The sequence below is a fragment of the Schistocerca serialis genome, chromosome 11, assembly GCF_023864345.2.
Source record: "Schistocerca serialis cubense isolate TAMUIC-IGC-003099 chromosome 11, iqSchSeri2.2, whole genome shotgun sequence".
In the NCBI taxonomy this organism is placed as follows: Eukaryota; Metazoa; Arthropoda; class Insecta; order Orthoptera; family Acrididae; genus Schistocerca; species Schistocerca serialis.
In genome coordinates, this window is record NC_064648.1 from 54,588,608 (window position 1) to 54,610,256 (window position 21,649).

General features: G+C 41.0%; 1 protein-coding gene across 1 annotated transcript in view; it reads right to left on the bottom strand.

The window, feature by feature from the left end:
* Positions 1–21,649, bottom strand: part of LOC126427266 (zinc finger protein 708-like) — a 164,082-nt gene that overhangs the window by 114,234 nt on the left and 28,199 nt on the right. Inside the window, exons 3-4 of the mRNA XM_050089518.1 lie at positions 6,016–6,108; positions 4,917–5,009 (exon numbers count right to left, since the gene is read on the bottom strand). Coding sequence (XP_049945475.1) covers positions 4,917–5,009; positions 6,016–6,108 — 186 coding nt within the window. The remainder of the gene's footprint in view (positions 1–4,916; positions 5,010–6,015; positions 6,109–21,649) is intronic.

Sequence of the window (21,649 nt, forward strand, 5' to 3'; positions counted from 1 at the left end):
TTTAGCTCTGAAAAATACTGACAACAAGCTACTTGTGCTAATCTACTCACATTGCTAATTATACGAACTTCTAACATATTTTTTATGTATATGTACATTTACTACTATGAAATATATCACTGTTGCTTCTACTACAGTAGTCAGCTACGTATTTTACCTAGTATTTCCACATGCATCAATACTCTGCTATCTACCAAATGGCGCATGGGGAAGGGTACCCCATAACCCTGCTAGTCATTTTCTTTCCCATTCCAGTTGCAAATAAGAGGGAAAAAGGCTGTATATGTGCCTCCATATCAGCCCTGATTTCTCCGATTTTATCTTCATAGTTGTTATGTGCAATGTATGTTGGGAACAAAAAAATTCATTCAACAGTCAGCATCAAATGCCCGTCCACTAAATTTTCTCAATAGCGTTCCTTGAAAGAACATGACCTTCCCTCTGGGGATTCCCAGTTGAGTTCCTTAAGCATCTCCATAACACTTGTGTGTTGTTTGAATGTACCAGTAACAGATGTAGTAGCCTGCCACTGAATTGCTTCTCCAATAAGGTATTAATACAACTTAACACAGAAATTATATCAGCTGTCTACTTATTGCCATAGTCAAAACCCATTCAACATAAAAATTGAATTTAAGTGGAACTTGCCTCCCTGAGTCAAAATATTCTGATGAGCACAAGAATGGCTAATAAGGTAGTACTGAACTTCATTTTAGATACATGATATCTACTGGAAACAAATGTTCCTGTTCATCCACTCTACATCCAATCGAAACAACAAAACCACACCCTAATACCCTACATACAGAATATGAAGGGACACAACTCACGGAATGAAAGAATGAAAAATATATCTATGCTTAATTACATATTCATTCCATATGCATTCATCCAAATGACTCTGCAGAACATTGTGCACTCTGTCATTTCACCCCACAGCTCACTATTTCTTTGCAATACCACTCCAGTGTATAACATCTTATTCTGAAACTAGCTGTGTTCTATTGGAACTGGCAGAAGATTTACCTCTCCCAGTTATCTGACCATACAACAGTCTGATACTCAACATGTTCTCCAATTAGTCACTGCATAGTCCTTCCATGTTCTTTCCCAGGACACCTGCTCTCAACCCACATTTGGGCCATCCACTTTCCCTTGCGTTACTTGATGGTTTAAGAAGACAATTCTCCCAATCTCTGAATCTCAATTTTCCATATCTTCACTATAGCTAGACAAATTTCTCTACATGAGAAAAATTAACCATCTGCAGTCTAGTTCCTTAACTATACCATGCAACATGTGGATGGCACAGACATAACCAGCATTTCAAAAAACAGTATTCCTGAGACTATATCTTAAATTTCTAAAACCATGTGCCATTACAAACCAACCTCCACATTCAATTTTTCCAAGCACTGCCTCATCAGCCCTTCGTCATATTTAGCTATTGGAATCCTAATGCAGGACATGGGCTTACAATTAGTAGCACATATATAATAAGTCACAGCTGCAAAATACTAACACGAATTCTTTACAGACGAATGGAAAAACTAGTAGAAGCCAACCTCGGGGAAGATCAGTTTGGATTCCGTAAAAACACTGGAACACATGAGGCAATACTGACCTTACAACTTATCTTAGAAGAAAGATTAAGGAACGGCAAACCTACGTTTCTAGCATTTGTAGACTTAGAGAAAGCTTTTGACAATGTTGACTGGAATACTCTCTTTCAAATTCTAAAGGTGGCAGGGGTAAAATACAGGGAGTGAAGGGCTATTTACAATTTGTACAGAAACCAGATGGCAGTTATAAGAGTCGAGGGACATGAAAGGGAAGCAGTGGTTGGGAAGGGAGTAAGACAGGGTTGTAGCCTCTCCCCGATGTTGTTCAATCTGTATATTGAGCAAGCAGTAAAGGAAACAAAAGAAAAATTCGGAGTAGGTATTAAAATTCATGGAGAAGAAATAAAAACTTTGAGGTTCGCCGATGACATTGTAATTCTGTCAGAGACAGCAAAGGACTTGGAAGAGCAGTTGAATGGAATGGACAGTGTCTTGAAAGGAGGATATAAGATGAACATCAACAAAAGCAAAACAAGGATAATGGAATGTAGTCTAATTAAGTCGGGTGATGCTGAGGGAATTAGATTAGGAAATGAGGCACTTAAAGTAGTAAAGGAGTTTTGCTATTTGGGGAGCAAAATAACTGATGATGGTCGAAGTAGAGAGGATATAAAATGTAGGCTGGCAATGGCAAGGAAAGCGTTTTTGAAGAAGAGAAATTTGTTAACATCCAGTATTGATTTAAGTGTCAGGAAGTCATTTCTGAAAGTATTCGTATGGAGTGTAGCCATGTATGGAAGTGAAACATGGACGATAAATAGTTTGGACAAGAAGAGAATAGAAGCTTTCGAAATGTGGTGCTACAGAAGAATGCTGAAGATTAGATGGGTAGATCACATAACTAATGAGGAAGTATTGAATAGGATTGGGGAGAAGAGAAGTTTGTGGCACAACTTGACCAGAAGAAGGGATCGGTTGGTGGGACATGTTCTGAGGCATCAAGGGATCACCAATTTAGTATTGGAGGGCAGCGTGGAGGGTAAAAATCGTAGAAGGAGACCAAGAGATGAATACACTAAGCAGATTCAGAAGGATGTAGGTTGCAGTAGGTACTGGGAGATGAAAAAGCTTGCACAGGATAGAGTAGCATGGAGAGCTGCATCAAACCAGTCTCAGGACTGAAGACCACAACAACAACAACATATATTGCTGTGCAAGATCACCAAACCTTCATAGAAATTCAAACAACCGATAATTACAGTTCAACAACAATCAAGTGATAAAAAACAATGCAACTTCTTGATCCCAACATCCCATCTCATGACCTCATTCTCTAGGCGATGACCTCATTCTCTAGGCAATGAGTTCCTTACAATAATCTTTCTAACACATATGATGGCAATGACAATTACAAAAATCATTAAACAAGGGAAACAATAATACGCAATGAATGCACATCAAAATCAAGTCTGGCAAACAAATGTCTGATGTAGGAACCAGTTCCTACATGTTTTTAGAAAAGATTCACAATGGGCATTCTAAATAAGATATGTAGGGGTACAGTAACAAAGCTTGATCTAGCTTCTCATGCAATTACCTAATAAAATTCCCAATTCCACAATTAATACAGAATCTTGCTGGCCATGTGCCAGTAACAAAATGACATGCCCTATTTTTCTGCATCATTATTAAATCCTAGCATTTTATCCTCCTGAGATCACAAAGACTATGTCATTCTAGCTGACAGAGCTAAGATGTTCACTGCACAACTGCATGTGCTACTCAGAATCACTGTTATGGTCACACGTCCTATTCGTAGATTTGCTCAGGTGTCTACCACTGTTTAACCTAAGTGGCGTACTTTCAAAGTAACAAGTGGGAGTACACGTCAATGATTTCAGTGCCAACCACACAACCAGCAACACACTGTTCTGCACACTTGCATTGGGAGCATCACTCCATACAGTGGACAAAATCTCCACACCACTGGTCCTGGTGTCATGGAGGCATCTTGTATGACCTGTGATCTCTTGGGCTGCATATGAAGGCCAGTATGGCCTTTTGTATTTTCATGGTAAGTGGTCACTAACAACAATCCAGCCACTTTGACAACTACAGCTATGCCCTAGGAAACTCTACAGTCCGTTCTTTTGGCTAAGCTCCTTATTTGCACATCCTTGAGTACTATGTGTGGTGTTTTCATTTCTGTAAAACCCTTCTTGTGGAACAACACTACTACTGTTTCACTTACTGTCCCATCTACTTGTGATGCCAATGCATCCCTTTCATATGCTTAGAACTGCATAATATGAGTCTCTGTGGCATTAAGTCTTGGCCTGTTAGCTGTGAATCAGCTATAATCCTTTACACAGTCTCTGAGCTCTCCCTAGCATGATAGTTTGGTTCCTTGACCTGGTGGCTTGTATAAGCACCACACATTTCAGTGTCTCAAGAAGCCAACATTTCAGTGCCTGAAGAATCCTTAATAACCACAGGAAGTTTGTTTATGAACAATGACATCAAGACTGAGCCAGCACCCAAACTTGTGCAACTGTGTGTTGAATGTTTCCCAGTCTATGTCTAATTTTATTCCTGTGACATGTTTATCAATGTGAGCATCTCTTTCCCTTAGCAAGGTCATAAAGCATATCTAAAATATTAATCTTTCTTTGTTAGATCTCCCAGGACTCGAATGGTGATCTCATACATGGCTTCATCTGTATACAATCATTCACCAAAAGCCATACATGGAGTTTTTCTATAGCTGAAAAATTCATAACTAATACTACAAGTACTACAGAAGCTGCCACAATGTGTGTATGTCATGGCCGAAGTATCAGGGCTGGTCTAAAACACACAAATTTTATCTAATTTTTCAAAACAAAAAAATTTAGGACAGTGTCAAGAATAACTATGATTCACAAAACGTAAGAACATCTAATGTTCTTTTGAATTGTATTTATCGTAAGTTACTGAAAGGAGGAATATTTTTCGAATGACCTATGCTTTTAGAACTTACACTTCATCTAAACGTGAATTTACTGTATCCATCACACACAGTCATTGTACAATATTGTTGATATCAATAAGGGCTATGGAAAACAGGATTACCCCAGCAACCAGTCCCCTTCCACTTCTATTTAGAATAGTCAGTACATAGCAGGTGATATAGTTACGTGGACAAGTAAAAAAATACTCTACAATTATGAACAGCAACCAGTTCCAGAAAACTGACAATCTGTGACAATTCCACAGCAATGCATCTTTTACTATACACACATCTTTTACTCCACACACTTAACAAAAGACTTATTACTTGAATGCATGCAATACATCAAAGATGTAAATACTTACAATATTCTCAGTTTCATTCATTTCCAAATATAATTCAGGATCCTCCTTGATAAAATCAGTGGACCGTGATATTCCTAATGGATTTTTAACAGACTGAAAGAAGAAAACAATCTGAATTATAATAGCTTGCTAACTTCTGTGTTTAAGACACAGCTCTTAATATTCCTTTGTTATTAATGTCATACAACTTTGCAGAGATTTTTACTGCTTGGGAAGAGTGAGTGTCAGAATGCAGCCAAATTAGTTCTAATGACACTGATTTTGCTGTCAGCCATTGGGTAGTATTTATTTGGCATACTTTCACTTTCTATTCCTGACACACAATCCACTCTGATTTCAGAGGCACTCTGGCCTGCTCTATCGAGAAGTTGTACTTCTATATACAAACTTGATATATGTGTGTGGCAACATTTCAAAATTAAATTCCAGTTAATATAGGGATGCAAATAATGTTCCTTCTGTGAACCCATAAACAAGAGAGCTTTTTGGTCATTAATCAAATGACTATGGCATACCACACATTATCATCAAAATTAACCAAATTTAATGCTATTTACACATCTTCTTGCTCTGTTACCATGTATTTTTAGTGCCTACTCTTTAGGAAACCATGCAAATTTATGTCACGTATACTGGTGGAAAATAATAAGGAATTACACACAGCCAATGCAGGATTTCAGTAATGATGTAAATACTACAGTGAATAGTGAGTTGGAAGTCTAAAATATACAGCCAATAAGTATATTAGTTCCAAATATTCTGTTATAGCACTGTGACACAGAGGTAGTTACTTCCAAGAGGAAGTCTTCCTTGCTCCATTGATACCAAATATGTATTTAAGGCTATCGTTACATTCAATCATATTAAAAAATTAATATAAGGGTAATGGTTAGTGTAGATATGCAATACTATTGGTAGTACCTAGCAAATAACACATCTAACTACAGTCAACTAGAAGAACAATAAATTCTTGAAAATAGTTGGTATCATAGGTTTCAACTGTTCACCATCCATGATAATTTAGCTTGAATGCCCCATATTTGCGTCATGACATTCTTATTACACTTCTGCAGAATACAGTGCTTGTGTGAAAACTTACATTATGCTCAGATCCATCAGTACGTAGTTTCAGTTCGGAATCTTGCTTTACCCCAACACTAGAGCCTTCCGTCTTTAATGGGTCTACAAGAAACTGAAAAATGAAAAAAGAAGTGATATGATCAAGGCTTTGGTGTCTCACTTTTACATGGCTCTCTCAGAGAGTAGGGGAGCAGGAACACACACACACACACACACACACACACACACACACACACACACACACACACAGAGAGACAGAGACAGAGACAGAGACAGAGACAGAGACAGAGACAGAGAGAGAGAGAGAGAGAGAGAGAGAGAGAGAGAGAGAGAGAGAGAGAGAGAGAGGGGGGGGGGGTACTTTCAAACAGATCTATAGAAGCTGTAAATGCCATAATGCTAATGATCACATGTATTCATCAATTAGAAACAGGCAACAAGAAAATGTGAAGCCACAATTCAAACATTTGAACTAAAGCTTTGTTTATTCTTGGAGGCAGGCACAACAGTAAGTGATTCACCCTGAAATATCAATCAAAATTATTTCTTACATACTAAGCAGTAACCAGCATACACAGTAACCATACAAATTATGAAAGTAGATGCATTTTACATCACCCCCTAAACCACAGGTTCAACCAAGCCAGGTACATATATTACTTATTATGTAGACTAAAATACTAAGAAGGTAAGAACCAGCAACCTCCTATGAATGTGGGCAGGTTGATGTGGAGAGAGAAAGGGAAGAACAACAGAGAGAGGTGGCAGGAACAGATGGACAGAGGTGGTTGGCTGAATGAATGATTAAAGGCGCCAAACTTCCAACAGGCAGGCCGGTCTACCTGACTGTTGGTAAAGGAGAGCCTACCACACACAATTCAGAGGAAGAAAACCCCAATGTCTATGAAAAGTCAGTAAAACCAATAGAAGGGACAAAAAGAAAAACAGTAGAGAGAGGACAAAAGACAGCTAAGGAGCCCCATTTAGAGAGCAGCCGGAAGCACTGGAGAGCAGAATGCAATGAGGGGACATACATCCCCCAGTCCGCACCACTAACCAGAGATACTCTGCTCAGAAACTGCCTAGGAAAGACTAACAACACAGACAGAGCAAAAGAAGTACAGAGACAAAAGATTAATGCAATAGGAGGGAAGAAGAGTTAAAGAGCAGGTAGGGTGAGAACCACACTGGTCCACCAAGCCTAGATAGCTGCAGCCTGGTCTGGGCAGAGATGGCAATATAGTGTTCTGCCAACCCCTCAATGGGCCAATAAGGTTAAGTTGCCCTCCCTTAAACAGAGTGGTAAAAGCTCTCCTCATGAATAAAACATAAAACTGAGTCATTCATTGAAAAATTGTCTCTTAACACCATGTGTAGCGAGTCAGGGAGATTAAGATTCTGCCACTGTTGAATGGGAATGAAGACTGTGGGGTGGCACTGGAGGAGATGACTGGAAGTCAGCCAGGTACTGATGTAGAGCTGGATAAGGACAGCAGAATCCTTATGAGACACATGCATGGACGACCTCCACAAATTTATCGTCTCCTTTATCACTGGTAGTCTGAAGTCAGAGTGATCCATTCCATATTTCAGGTTCCTAAAACTTGATGGTGTGATACCAATCACAGGTCTGTTTCCAGAATACTGATTACCAGAACCGGTTTACTGGTAGCCAGTTTAGCCAAGCTATCAGCAAGTTCATTCCCATAGATCCCAACATGACTCAGAGTCCAAATAATTGTCACTGAGCATGCACATTGCTCAAAGGCATACTGGGAATACTGGTTAGCAATGACCATGGGATGCCAGGGGTAATTCTGGTTGAGAGCTTTAAAACTGGTCAAGAGGTTGCTGCAGATGAAGGGCCCACCAACGGAGGAAAGGATATGCTCAACAGAATGAGAGAGGGCTAGCAACACTACAGCTTCTGGCATGGTAGGCAGTTCAGTATGACCTGTGACTGTGTAAGCAAAGCCCATGTGATCAGCAACCACCAAGCAATCAGTATAGAATACTGCTGAACTCCATGATGTACCAAGGATGCAGAAAAATTGACAGCAGAGGGCCTCAGGAGAGACCGTGTCTTTTGGACCTGATGATGGGTCAAGACAAAGCTGTGACCAATGGGTTCCCCACAGAGGTGAACATGAGTGGACTCACAGGAAAGGTGGAGAAAGAAATAACTAGTTCAGAGGGGAAAGACAGGGTGTGAACTGCGATCAAAATCCCTGATCTGGGTGACCATTGTGGAAGATGGGTTTCCGTGTTTGGAAAGAGGGGATGTTAGTTTAGATGCTTAGGGGAGTTTGAAACATAGGTAGCATAACTGAGAAGCTGTTGTTGGCACCTGATACACAATGAATGGCCCCCAGCCTCTATGAATAATCTGTCCATAGGTCTAGTTCAAAAGGCCCTGTTGCAAATCAAACCCCACAGTGGTGTATCAGAATCTGTACCCGCAATGATGAGGATGATACCGAACCATATGCCACACTTCCATAACCAAGACAGCGTGGTATCATGGCTTTATAAAGCTGCAGAAGGGTAGTGCACTCTGCATCCCTGCTTATGTTCCTCAGGGGACAGGTGTAGCAAGCACTTTCACTTACACTGCAAAAGATCGAGAATGCTGTCAACTAAGAACCAAGGACCAGTCCTAAAAAACAATAAGTTCTGTCACATTCAGTAGTTCATCATCAAGATGAAGTTCTGGCTGTGGATGAACCATACGATGTGGACAGAAATACATGACATGTGTCTTGGAAGCTGGAAACGAAAGGCCATGGGTGAGCGCCCATGATCACATCTTTTGTATGGTGCCTTGCAGTCTACATTCAGCGAAGCCCACACTAGAGGAGCAATAGTAAGAGGCACAAGCAGTCAGCAAAAACCACCCTGGGATGCAGCCAGAAGACCCCAAGACTCAAGGAGCCACACAGCTGCCAGTTTATTGCGCATTCAAGCAGTTTATGGATAACATTGGTGAAACTGACTGGGCGACAACTGCCTGTCTCTAGAAGTGCTTACCCAGTTTCAGCACTGTGACAATGATGCTTTCTAAGTGTTGTAATGGGAACTGGCCCTCAGTCCAGATCCAGTTACAGATGGTAAGTATATGATGCTGACAATCCACTGATATGTGCCTGATCATTTGGTTGTGGATGTGACCTGTACCTGGGGCAGAGGACTAGGACACTGATGAATTTCCACTCAATGAATGAAGATTTATACACCTCCAGATGGGATATAGTAAAAGATAATTGCTTTTGTTCGACCCATTGCTTGAGAACATGAAAGACAGGTTGATAATTCTCATATGCTGAAACTAGCATATGCAGGGCAAAATGTTGGGCAATGGTGTGCAGACAGGGCAATTTCAAGGTAATAGCAGATACACCTACTAGTGTCTGGTATATGAAGACATGTCTCTTAGGTCAAACCTGCGAAGGAGAGGTTAGTGGTCCAATGGTTGAAATATGCTGTTACCAGCATTCTTGTTTACGTCATTTCATCAAGTGGTAGAGTGGGGTATGAAGCCGATTAAAGTAAATAGGATGCTCCAGCGATTGGTGCCACTAATGGTGCTGGATAGCCAGCCAACTATCACTAATGGCCTCTGAAATTGCTGATGATCACCAAGGTACTCTTCTGTCAGAGCAGGCCCGAGGAAGAGGGGACTCTGAAATCAGCTGCCAAATCAATTCTGGATAGCCTTGTTGATGTCTCCATGCAGCAGGGAGTCAAGGTCAACATGAAAGGCGAAAGCACTCCAGTCAGCAATGTTGAGAGCCCATCTGTGCACACATACAGGGTAGTGATGCTGACGGGGGGACAGGAAGATTATGGGTGGCACAGGAAGATTATGGAATACTCACTACCACACACATCATCATTAACTTCCCAGTGGATGGATGGGAGAAGCTAAGGGCTGCAAATGAAAAGGTTAATGACAGAAAATTCTGTGTGCCATGCTGAAGTGTGCGGGGTATCAGTATTTAAGAGGCAAAGTTGAAGTTGCGCCATTAAGTTTACGAGGTCATTACGACCACCAGTCATCATGGTTAAAACCCACAAAGGGTTGTGTGTATTGAAACTGCCCACGATTAGGAAAGATTGGGAGGGGGGCGGGATGGGGGGGCTGAGAAACCAAACAATATGTCATGAGATGCTTTATAATCAGGAGGGAGGTAAACACTGCAGACATTACTATGCTGAAATGCACTTACCAGAAGAGCCAAAGCCTCCAAAGATGTATCAAGAGCCAGAAGTTTGCTATATAGTGTATCCAGAACGTATGTTCAAACTCCATTATGGGTTTCATTGTGTAATGCAAACTGGGGCCTCAGGGGTTGCTGGAATTTCTGCCTTGGCCACAGGAGTCAAACAGGTGACGGTGTGCACTGGAAGTTCCTCCTCCTTGAAGCATTTTTCTTGTCTTTCCTCTCCTTACAGGATTTTGACGATGGCAAGGGCTTCTCTGAATCAGTTTCATGTAAAGATGATGATCATGAAGCAGTGCAACAAAGTCTGTGGCTCCTTCAGCCACTTGCTGGTGTCCAGTTGTAGACCAGTGCAACCCAGGGGAGGAGTGTCCCTGCGGACCCCTTCCTGGGAAGAGAAGCAAGAAGCAGCTTATTCATCTCAGGCTGGGAGGTGGGGGACAAATGTCCCTAGAGGATGGGAAGTTACCGATCCCAAAGCAGGTGTGGAGAAAGCAGCAAAAGGGGAGCCCCCAAACCATCAGGGAGGCAGGGATGGTTGAGTGGCCCTGAGGGCTCACTACAGAAAAAATTAAAAGGCAGGAGTACCATTGGCAGAGGGGCAATGTCTTTGTATCTGTAGCATGTGGCATTGTTGTACATGCTGGAGCAACTACTTGAACTACCTTTTTGGCCTCTTTGCCAGTAGGTTTGTCCTGAGTCTTGTATTCTTGTATCTTGTTCACTCTCTAGAAAACAGTGTAAACTGGTAAGCAGGGAGTGTGGTGCTTTCCACAGTGGACACAGAAGGGAGAAGAGGCACACGGGGCGAGAGATTAGAATTGGGTAAATGCATACCCAGGTGAAGCCAAGAACTCAATTACTTTTCCTTAAATAAAAGTTCCTTCATTCTGCAAAACAATAATTATTGTACAAAATATAAAACATGTAAGATATCATGAAAACTTTCTGCTACTCTCCAGAGGAGAGGATGCCGTATAAGTTACAAATTTAATTATTTTACATTTGAATGTAATAGTGAATTTGTCCTAAATGTGTACAAATAAAAATATATATAATCATTTTGCTTGCACCACTAGCAATCCTTCAGAAGTCACAGAAAACAAATCACGTATATGTCATCTGGACACCCATGTTCTTTTTCCTAGTACCTCAAAACAAAAGACAAATTTTCCTCTATAATGAACAGGCACAAGAAATGGCCTTTGATGTAAAAAGCGGTGACCACTTGTTTGATGTGCAGTAGCGTGCAAATTCACAGCTGGTTTACTCTCCACTACTTCACCTAGTCAAATGGTGTAATGATGCAGCCACACACTTCGTACAATTATAGCTGTCAGTGAATGCCTAGGTGTGCCACCAAAGTAAATTTTACTGCAATTTCCCTCTTATTACATCCATATTTGTTCTTTAATGATTTTTGTGCAATCTCCTACGTGATGGGTGGACTTTCTCTGCATCTGCGGCGCGTTTCGTCACAGGGTTATTTGGTAACCATGATAGCATTACGGAGATGTTTAACTAACTCAAGTGGCAGACTCTGCAAGACAGGCGCTCTGCATCGCGGTGTAGCTTGCTCGCCAGGTTTTGAGAGGATGCGTTTCTGGATGAGGTATCGAATATATTGCTTCCCCCTACTTATACCTCCCGAGGAGATCACGAATGTAAAATTAGAGAGATTAGAGCGCACACGGAGGCTTTCAGACAGTCGTTCTTCCCGCGAACCATACGCGACTGGAACAGGAAAGCGAGGTAATGACAGTGGCACGTAAAGTGCCCTCCGCCACACACCGTTGGGTGGCTTGCGGAGTATAAATGTAGATGTAGATGCAATATCATTAATTTATCCATACAAAAGTACTGGCACAATATATTTAATTTTTGGGCTACTCAACTGCAAGATTCTCATGGCATTTGCTGTAAAGAAAGAAAAGAAAAAAAAGCTAATTGAGTGGCACAATGTGTGCGGAACAATACAGCACTTCTGCAGTAGCAGTATGAGTAGGTGCATAAATACATTTGTGTTAATAATTTTCTTTTACTGTGTGTTTCTGTGTGGAAACCAATATTGTAAGCTTTTCTCTATCTATATTTACCTTTTCCTTATTTGTGGAAACGTGAGAGTGCTGCCCTCATTTACTAACTTTGTCATTCATCTTAACCCTGCTGTAGCTGTCACTGTCATGTGACTTAGACAAACATCTGTCGAAAACCTAGCTCAGGGGAAAACATCACCAGTGTGACTTAGAAGTGGCCAAAAGTACATTTGCCATTCTGGCAGCGAATGTTCAGATTGTTGGAACAGGACTAGAGAACACATTGACATGTCCGAAAGAATGGACACCACATATATAATTAAGGTGATGTCAACCAATGAACCTTTCAGAGTAGACGCACACCACACTCTTACAGCATCCGTTGAGACACCATGTGTAAAGAGGATCATGAGCATGAGCGCTGCATCAGTAGTGGGTAAATAAGTTGAGAATTTGGCTCTGACAGGAAGAATGCTAGAGTAGTCCATGCAGATGTGATGACCACTGTGTCCAGATGGTATAGTCGTCAGTGCATCTGCTTGTCAGCACAAGACTCCAATTCAAATCCTGGTACAGCACAAATTTTCAACTGAGTCATTGTGACTGCAGGATCAAAATAGTGTCCGTCCCCTAGGACATGTCCAAAAGAATAGAAGACAGATGCATATTTGATCTGTGTAGAGATTACATATGAATAAAAATTTATTTTGCAGTTATGGTGACTCCTTCCATTTACGTTGAGCAAAAATATGTAACTTTACTTTGGGCTAACTTTCATGACCTTGTTTATTTAAAAATCTCTGCTCATGGAATGTAGCATTATTGAGGAGCCCAATTCTGGCTGCAACAACATCCATAGCGGTCAAAACCTATTAGCATGTACACATTAGGTTACAGTCATTTTTAAAAAGAAGATTAAGCTGGTACATTATTCAACTGCTAACAATACCATAATTTAATTGGTGTTGCTTCTGATACATGTTTTGAGGTGCAATCACATATTTTAGTAACATTAAAGTGTATTTGCAGTATGTTGCACAGCTCTCAATTCTTTTGAATGAACACCTACACAGCGCAGTAGTGCATTAGCCACAGGCAGGTTGCATTAGCAAAACACCAGAACAATAGCAAGTTAGATATACTGCTTTCTAGCAAGATAGATATACTGCTTTCTCTGTGTTTTATAGTTACTTCTTGAACAGTAGTACTAGAATGGATATAATGTGTCCACACCATTTGCAGATGGAGCTGGCCTCAATTCACAAACAGCTGAAGATGCTTTTTGCCATGTTCAACATCATTCAGACTGCTGCCTATTGTACTAGCGGTGGCACAGAATCTAGCTCGTCACATGGGATGCCTAAAATGCCACCTATTTTGCCCACTGGCTCTGCTGTCAAGACACCTTGTGGTGTACCCAATGTGGCTGAGCTGTCCTCACCAAATGATGAGGGATGGGTGGTAACTGATAGCGCTGTTTGAGGAAGAGAGTGAATGTGGAGGCTGGCCTCACCCATTAACCCTGTGAGTGGACTGGCTGGTGTTCATTCATCAGGGTCGAAACAGCCACAAATAGAGAGGCATTTTCTAGTTAATCAGGAGCTCCAATGCCAAATGCATTATGGAGCTCCTTAGGGAAATGGCGCCCAGGACTGGAAATGAATCCAATGTTTACTGAATGTCTGCCAGAGGGCCTCATCTGAGATGTGGAGAATGTCCTGCCTGTAGTTATCAAACATGAAGCGTGCAGCTGTCTGCAAGTTGTGGCACCAATGATGCCCATCGTTTGGGTTCTGAGGCCATCCTCAGTTTATATGGGCAAGTAGCACTAACACCAAAGAGCCCTTGACACACACACGGAGTGCATGCAGCACATCCAGTTTGCAGCAGCATTCCCAGAATTGATTGGAGCCCTTTGGTTTGGAGTGAGTGGAGGGTCTCAAAGACTTCATCGATTACTTGACTGTCAGGACTGCAGACCGCTGAACATGCAGTATGAAGTGGAGAATTGTAGGAATACTTGATGGGTTAGGTGAGCACTACAAAAAGCACTTTTTTTAGGGTAGGCAGTAGTTTGAGGTTAAAAAATGGCTCTCAGCACTATGGGACTTAACATCTGAGGCCATTAGTCCCCTAGAACTTAGAACTACTTAAACCTAACTAACCTAAGGACACACACACATCCATGCCCGAGGCAGGATTCGAACCTGCGACCGTAGCGGTTGCGTGGTTCCAGACTGAAGCGCCTAGAACTGCTCGGCCACACCTCGGCTAGTTTGAGGTCCTCTGATGAATGAACGTGAGTCAATGCAGAGATACAGAAATCAGACTGCATACAAAGTAAAGACCATACTACAATCAAAATTTTAAAGCAAATTCTTGATTTATCTGTAACTCCTGAATTTAATGCCCTCCAGGAAAGTTGTCACGTTCAAAATACTCTTGGAATTGAAACTTGGCTGAAACCTGAAGCAGAAACCCTTGATATATCTAGCAAGGCAAGGAATGTACACTGAAGGGTCAGGTGAGACACCACTGGGTTGAGAGTGGAGGGGAAGGTAAGAATGCATATGAAATTTGTGCAATAAATGCAAACACATGCTATAAAGTAGGATTCTCAGATTCAATTACATTTATATATTGCCAACATATAACTATACTTAAAATACTTTTTGTCAAAAATAAGTAGGCAGTTATGGAGACATTCATTTTTATTCCATATACTTTGTGTGTTAGCTATGACTGTTGGGCATCATCACAAGGGAAAGTATTTGTATACTTTCCATGTGGTAATGGTGGGTACTTCACACCTATCCATTCACACCATTCAGTTCAAATGAATCTTACTGCTTGCATGTAACTTGAAGTGTAAGATAACAACTAACTGCATAGCAGAAGTCCCTATTCTTTGAAAGGCACATCCAATTAGCTAGCTGTCCCACATATAGAACTTCAGAACTATGGTCTCATTTTACAGGCTGACTACATTGTGGCAGCACTGTGATTAAGCAGCCAAAACAGTATCATGTGACCAGTAATTATGGGATCCATTTCCGTTCTTGCAGATATTTTTTTTTTTTCAAGTAGAGCATTCATACAGAATTACAATATCATTTAACAAGTTTTTACACCATGTCTGCAGTTTTGCACATATTTCCCGTGACTTTTCTTACAGACTGGAATGGTCTTTGCTTTTTTCTATACATGTGACAGACCACTGTTCCATAAATGAACAATTCTGATGGCAGAGAGGGGTCAGTTCAGTACCATTTTTCGTGTGCCTGCATCTACTAACAGCTCTTTATGTTCATGTGGCCTCCCCTGTGCTCAGCATCTACTTTTGGTGTGCATTCCATATGGAATCTAAGACTATGTAAGTATTTATTCCAGTTTCTTTTTTTCATATTATGTCCCCAATGCTATTATTACCTAATGAGAATCACTCTGGACTTTATTGCCAATTGCTTCTGCCCCTTTCTTGTAGCTCAATGGATAATTGTGATGCTACAAATTCAAAGGTCCTAGATCATTGAACTGCAGGAACTTAGTAACTGGTTGGGTAAATCAGTTTGAAGGTGGAGATGGCAACAGCATATGGTAGTCTGTAGGACTGTGTGTAGCACAGAACAGCAGGTTTTAAAACATCCAGGTTGATGACAGTTTTACCTCTAGTTTAATTTTATGTTTACTTTTCTCTCATGTATTCCCTTAATGACACAAGCAGATGACTGATCCGTGGCTCTGTCACATACTCCAATTAACAACTTATTAGCCTTACAAAGGGACTTTCCAAACATAAAAAGCATGAGAATGCATTCGACATGGAATCTGCAACTTGACTAGCTTCTTTCTGGCTGCTGTACATCTATGTCTACATAAAAACTCTGCAAGCAACCAAATGGTGCATGGTGGATGGTATCTTGTACTACTACTAGGCGTTTCTATCGTGCTGTATTTGGTGTCCTTTACAGATGAACCACAGTTCTCCCAATACAAAGAAAGTTGATCATTCCCAATTCTACTACCATCCTTATGTGCTTGTTCCATTTCATATCACTTTGCTATTTCATACCTAGACATTTCATTGATCAGACTATGTCAATCTGAACGATAATGATGTTGTATAACAACATTGTGGGATTGCTTATCCTACTCATCTGCGTTCACTGTAATATTTCTATACCTGGCATTCATCATAACAAATAAAAAGCTTGTCCAAATTATCTTGTATCCTTTTAAGTCAGTGATGACCCTTTCCCAGACACAATTTCATCAGCTAAAAGACACAGAATGCTGCTCATCAGATCATTTCATATACACATAGTAAGAACGATCTTATAAAACATCTTTGAGAAACAGTCACTGTTGAGGTCAAAGTACTGGCCTCTGTTACTTGAGAGGTCTTCATGCCATTCACATATTGTGGAACCTATTCTATATGCTCATACCTCCATTAACAGTATGCCATGGGGCCCTGTGTCAAATGCTTTTCAGAAATGTAGGAATGTGGAATCTAGCCTGTTGTCCTTCATCCATGGTTAGCAGTATATAATATGACGAAAGACAAAAATGAGTATTGCACAATATCCATGCTGATTTGTGGAAAAACATTTCCGTCTCAAACAAATTAATTATATTTGAACTAAGGATATGTTCAGGAACTCTGGAGCAAGTAAGTGTTATGATATTGGTCTGTAATTTTGCAGGTACGTTCTTTTACCATTCTTATATACAGAAGCCACCTGAACTTTTTCCCAGCTGCCTGGCTGTTTGCAAGAGGTGAGAAATCTGCAATAAATGCAAGGTAAGTAAGAGGCCAATGCTGTAGAGTACTCTCTGGACAAATGATTTGTGATTCATTTGGACATGGCAACTACTTTGTTTAATGTAGACTTTCACGGGTGGAAATATCATGTCCATTATAATTATCCGGGCTCTTATGGCATGGTCGGTTGATGAATTCTGTGTCGATTCCCAACGTTTCGTCTCCGACTGCGGGAGACATCTTGAAGGTGCTCCGTAGCTCGATGGAAGGTCCAACACACCCACTGGCTTGCTACTACAGTCAGTAGCGAGCCAGTGGGTGTGTCAGACCTTCCATCGAGCTACGGACCCCCTTGAAGATGTCTCCCGCAGTCGGAGACGAAACGTTGGGAATCGACACAGAAATCATCAACCGACCACGGCATAACAGCCCGGATAATTATAATGGACACAACTACTTTGTTTTCAACTCTTTCAGTTGCTTCTCTACTCAAGGGCATGTATTACTATGTCCCCAATACAGGAGTCTGTGTGACAGTGAAACAATATGTTTAAATGATCCTCCTGCACAAACTTGAAAACTCTATACAGAGAGGGGTTAGTGATCATCATCTGCTTTCCTCCAAAGCTACACCAGACTGGTCAATGACTGCCTGGATAGAAGTCTTTGACCAGAAATGCCTCATGTTCTCTGTAAAATCTTTTGCTCATGTATGATGGTGGTAGTTGTATGTTTCATGCGTAGATCTTTCTACAGACATACAATTACCACTAACTCTTGCCTGTCACCACTAAGAATACTTTTTTGATCTGAGTGTGCAACAGTCTGCTTCCTCAGCATTTTCAAATTTTCTGTCTGTAATCCAGTTACTCACCACATACTTATTCACTGTGTGATTAACAGTCCATATAACATTTGCCCATATTCCTCTATGTACACCATATTGGAAGTAAAGGATATTCACCCATTGTCCATTGTCTAAATGGGATGCTAACAGCTACTTATTTGCTCTTTCTAGCAAATTATTCTCCTAGGCTTCTTGAAGGATTCATTAACTTCATTTTGCATTGTTGCTGCACTGGCATCATGATCACTAACCCCTCTCTGCGCTAATACCATTTTGAAGGGCACACCTTTTCATAGTTGTAAGGTCTAAAGTATTTCAATTCTGTGTGGGCTGTCAAAGTCGCATCTTACGACAGTTTTCAGAAAACTATTCAAAAGTACTTCACAAGACTGCCTGTACATACCACCTGCAATGTATGCACAGACATCTTAGTCTCTACTCAGTAGGTTAGGATCACCTGCTTTTTCTGCACTACTTTGTGTTGATTTTCCTTCAATGATTCTGTAACTGTCACAGCAGTATCACATGGTGAATAAAAACATCCGATCCTGGAGTTTATATACACGGAACCATTAAGGGAATTGGTCATTAAAACAGGAAATCAATGCTTGAAACTTGGTACCAATTATCATATAACTTCAATAATGCTATCTCATGTATTTCTTATTTGTGCTTATAACGTAAATAAGTAATTCTACAAACTCACAAGCTAAACTACCTCACCTGCTCAAAGATAATGTTTACATCCACATGGGGTACAGTGTAACAAAATATTCTCTTTTACCTATTTCCTCGTTTCCAACCTGGGGCATACTATAATATTATAAGTCTGGTCATCTTTACCCTAAAGTAAAAGGACTGCTGAAGTGAACACACACACAATTGATAACCATCTCATTATTTTCACCACAACACAGCAATGATTAATTTCATGCAGTCATATAAATTCTAAACTTACCTCTTTATTTGCACCCTCCTCCAACTATTTTACTTTCATGCTGGATGGGTAAACCTGAGCCTGTGTTAAAAATTATCTGTAATAAATGCATTTAAACACTCACAGTCTTCCCATATTATATAAAACGTGTCAGATATATGACGCCCAACCATAATACTTCTTAACAACTAAATAGTAGTTCTGGTTAAGTGCTCTCTTTTCAGTTCGAAATTCTGGGTGACGAGTTCACTATGGTATATTTCAGTGGGAGGCAGCAAAAAATTAATTACAACACCTTTGAAAATTCATTATCTTCAGTTTCAGCCTTCTGCCTGAGCAATTATTTTCCATAATATTTTCTAGCTTCATTATCTTCACATGCATGCCATCATGCAGAAGAAGGTGTAAGTAGATGAATCACGAACACTAACTTCATTTAACCAAGGTTTATTCAGCACTTTCACACACAAGAACACAGAGCGAACTGCCTCTGGCCAGAACACATACAGTACATATACAGCTACAGATCCCAGTACAATGATTCTTGCCATTTGTGGATACTTCTAGATTGTACTCTAACCAAACACAGAAATTAAAATTTTGCAGTTCAGGTGAGTTTTGAACTCAGCACCCCTCCATGTGACAGTCTAGTATTGCAACCACTACACCATGACGACTGTGCTATTCAGCTGTTTCTGCAACATTGCTGCCTCCTTAAGAGAAAAGCGTCATCCTAGTCCGAGAACGAGTTGTCGGTCCTGCATACTCTGACTCCCGATGTTCGCCCTGGACGTGATCTTAGAAGTTCCCTTGCTGCTTCATTCTTCGTCACCTTTCCACTTGTTGCCTGTTGCTGGAGCTTCGAATTTACCCTAGATTGCAGCATCCTTATAGGGCTTTATTCAAAGGACGTGGACCGTATCTCTGATCTTTCGTTATCTTGTGCCAGGGTCGAAATCTTCAGCTTCATAAGTAACATCAGACAACTGTCTTACAACCTTATAAGATCCGAAGTAGCGCCTGAGGAGCTTCTCAGAGACAAGGAGTGAAGATGCAGACTAGGTCACCAGGCCAGTAGACATCAGGGCAGTGGCTTATGTCATACCGTCAGCGATCGTTTTCTTGAGCCTGCAGCATGTGGAGTCGAGCTGACTGCTGAGCTTCCTCAGTTCTAGTTAACTCCTGGCCAATGTAGTCATTGTCCACGACATCAGGATGTAATGGAAACAGCGTCCATAGTCGTAGTCGTCTCATGCCCATGGACAAGGAAAAACAGCGTAAATCCTGTGGTGTCTTGTTTGGCAGTGTTGTAGGCAAGTCACAGAAGGCAGCACCTCATCCCAGTTGCTCTGCTCAACATTGACAAACACGGATAGCATGTCAGCCAAGGTCTTATTAAGGCGTTCAGTAAGTCCATTAGTTTGCGGATAGTAGGCATTCGTCATGTGACGGGTAATACTGCCCTGACAGTTTATCTCTGTCACAAGACTCGATTGAAAAACTTTCCCTTGATCCGTAATTGATGTCCTTGGGGCACCGTGTTTTAATACAATGTCTTCCACTATGAATTTGGCTACCTCAGATGCTTCGGCTATTTTCACGGCTTTTGTAATGGCATAGCGTGTCAGATAATCAGTGCAAACAATAATCCATGTATTGCCACTAGCAGATATTCGAAATCGTCAGAGGAGGTCAATCCCAACATGCTGGAAAGGCATTTCTGCTGGTGGAATTAGTATGAGTTGGCCAGGTGGTTTCTGAGGAATGCCTTTCCTCTGGCACTATCGACAGCGTGACACGTAGTGATGGACACTCCTAAATAAACCTGGCCAGAAAAATCTCTTGCAGATCCTATCGTATGTCTTAATAAATCCTAAATATTCAGCCTCACGTGTTACATGGACATTCTGCAGAGCATTGAACTGCGCGCGTTTAGGAGTCACCAGTAGCCACCTCTTTCCAAACAGATCAAAGTTTTTCTTGCAAAGTAATCCATTAAGTACCTTAAATTGTCCTTTCACATCCTCTGACCAATTTAAGGCTAGCATAATTTGAGATATCTTGATGTCCTTCTAATCAGCAGAGATATCCTGGAGTGAAGGGAGACAGTTACTATCTTCATCGGTCTTGCACAGGGTTTCTTGAGTGACAGTGGTCATCTTTGTGTTTTCTTCCACTTTTGTAAACTATGGTAATGTCATGCTCTTGAAGACATAGTGCCCACCTGGCGAGTCGTCCTGTTGGATCCTTAAAACCTGTCAACCAACAAAGCGAATTTTAGTCTGTAACTGTGAATGGCCTTCCATAGAGATACTGTCGGAATTTTCACATGGCTCAGATCACAGCAAGACATTCTTTTTCTGTAGCTGAGTAGTTTTCTCGGCTTTTGTTAAGTGTCCTATAAGCATTGGATATAACCTCTTTTCCATCCGAAATATGCACTAGGACAGCGCCAATCATATACCCACTATCATCTTTGCGTAGTTCCGTAGGTTCTCTCATCATACAGACCAAGTACAGGGTCAGTCGTCTGCGATTTTCACAGCGCATCATATGTCTCTTTTCAGCACCACCCCAGATAAATTTAGCATCGGCTTTTAAAAACTCTTGCAGTGGTCTGGCTTCCATACAAACGTCTTTGACGAACCAATAGTAATAAGAACACAACCTGCGGAAGCTTCTCACATCTCTCATACTTTTAGGAATAGCAAATTCCGTTATAGCTCTCACCTTTCCTGGGTTTGGCCGAACACCTTAGTTTGACACAAGGTGTCAAAGTATTTTGATTTATTTTGCTCCAAAGAGACACTCTTGGATTAAGTTTCAGTCCAGCTCGTTGGAGACACTT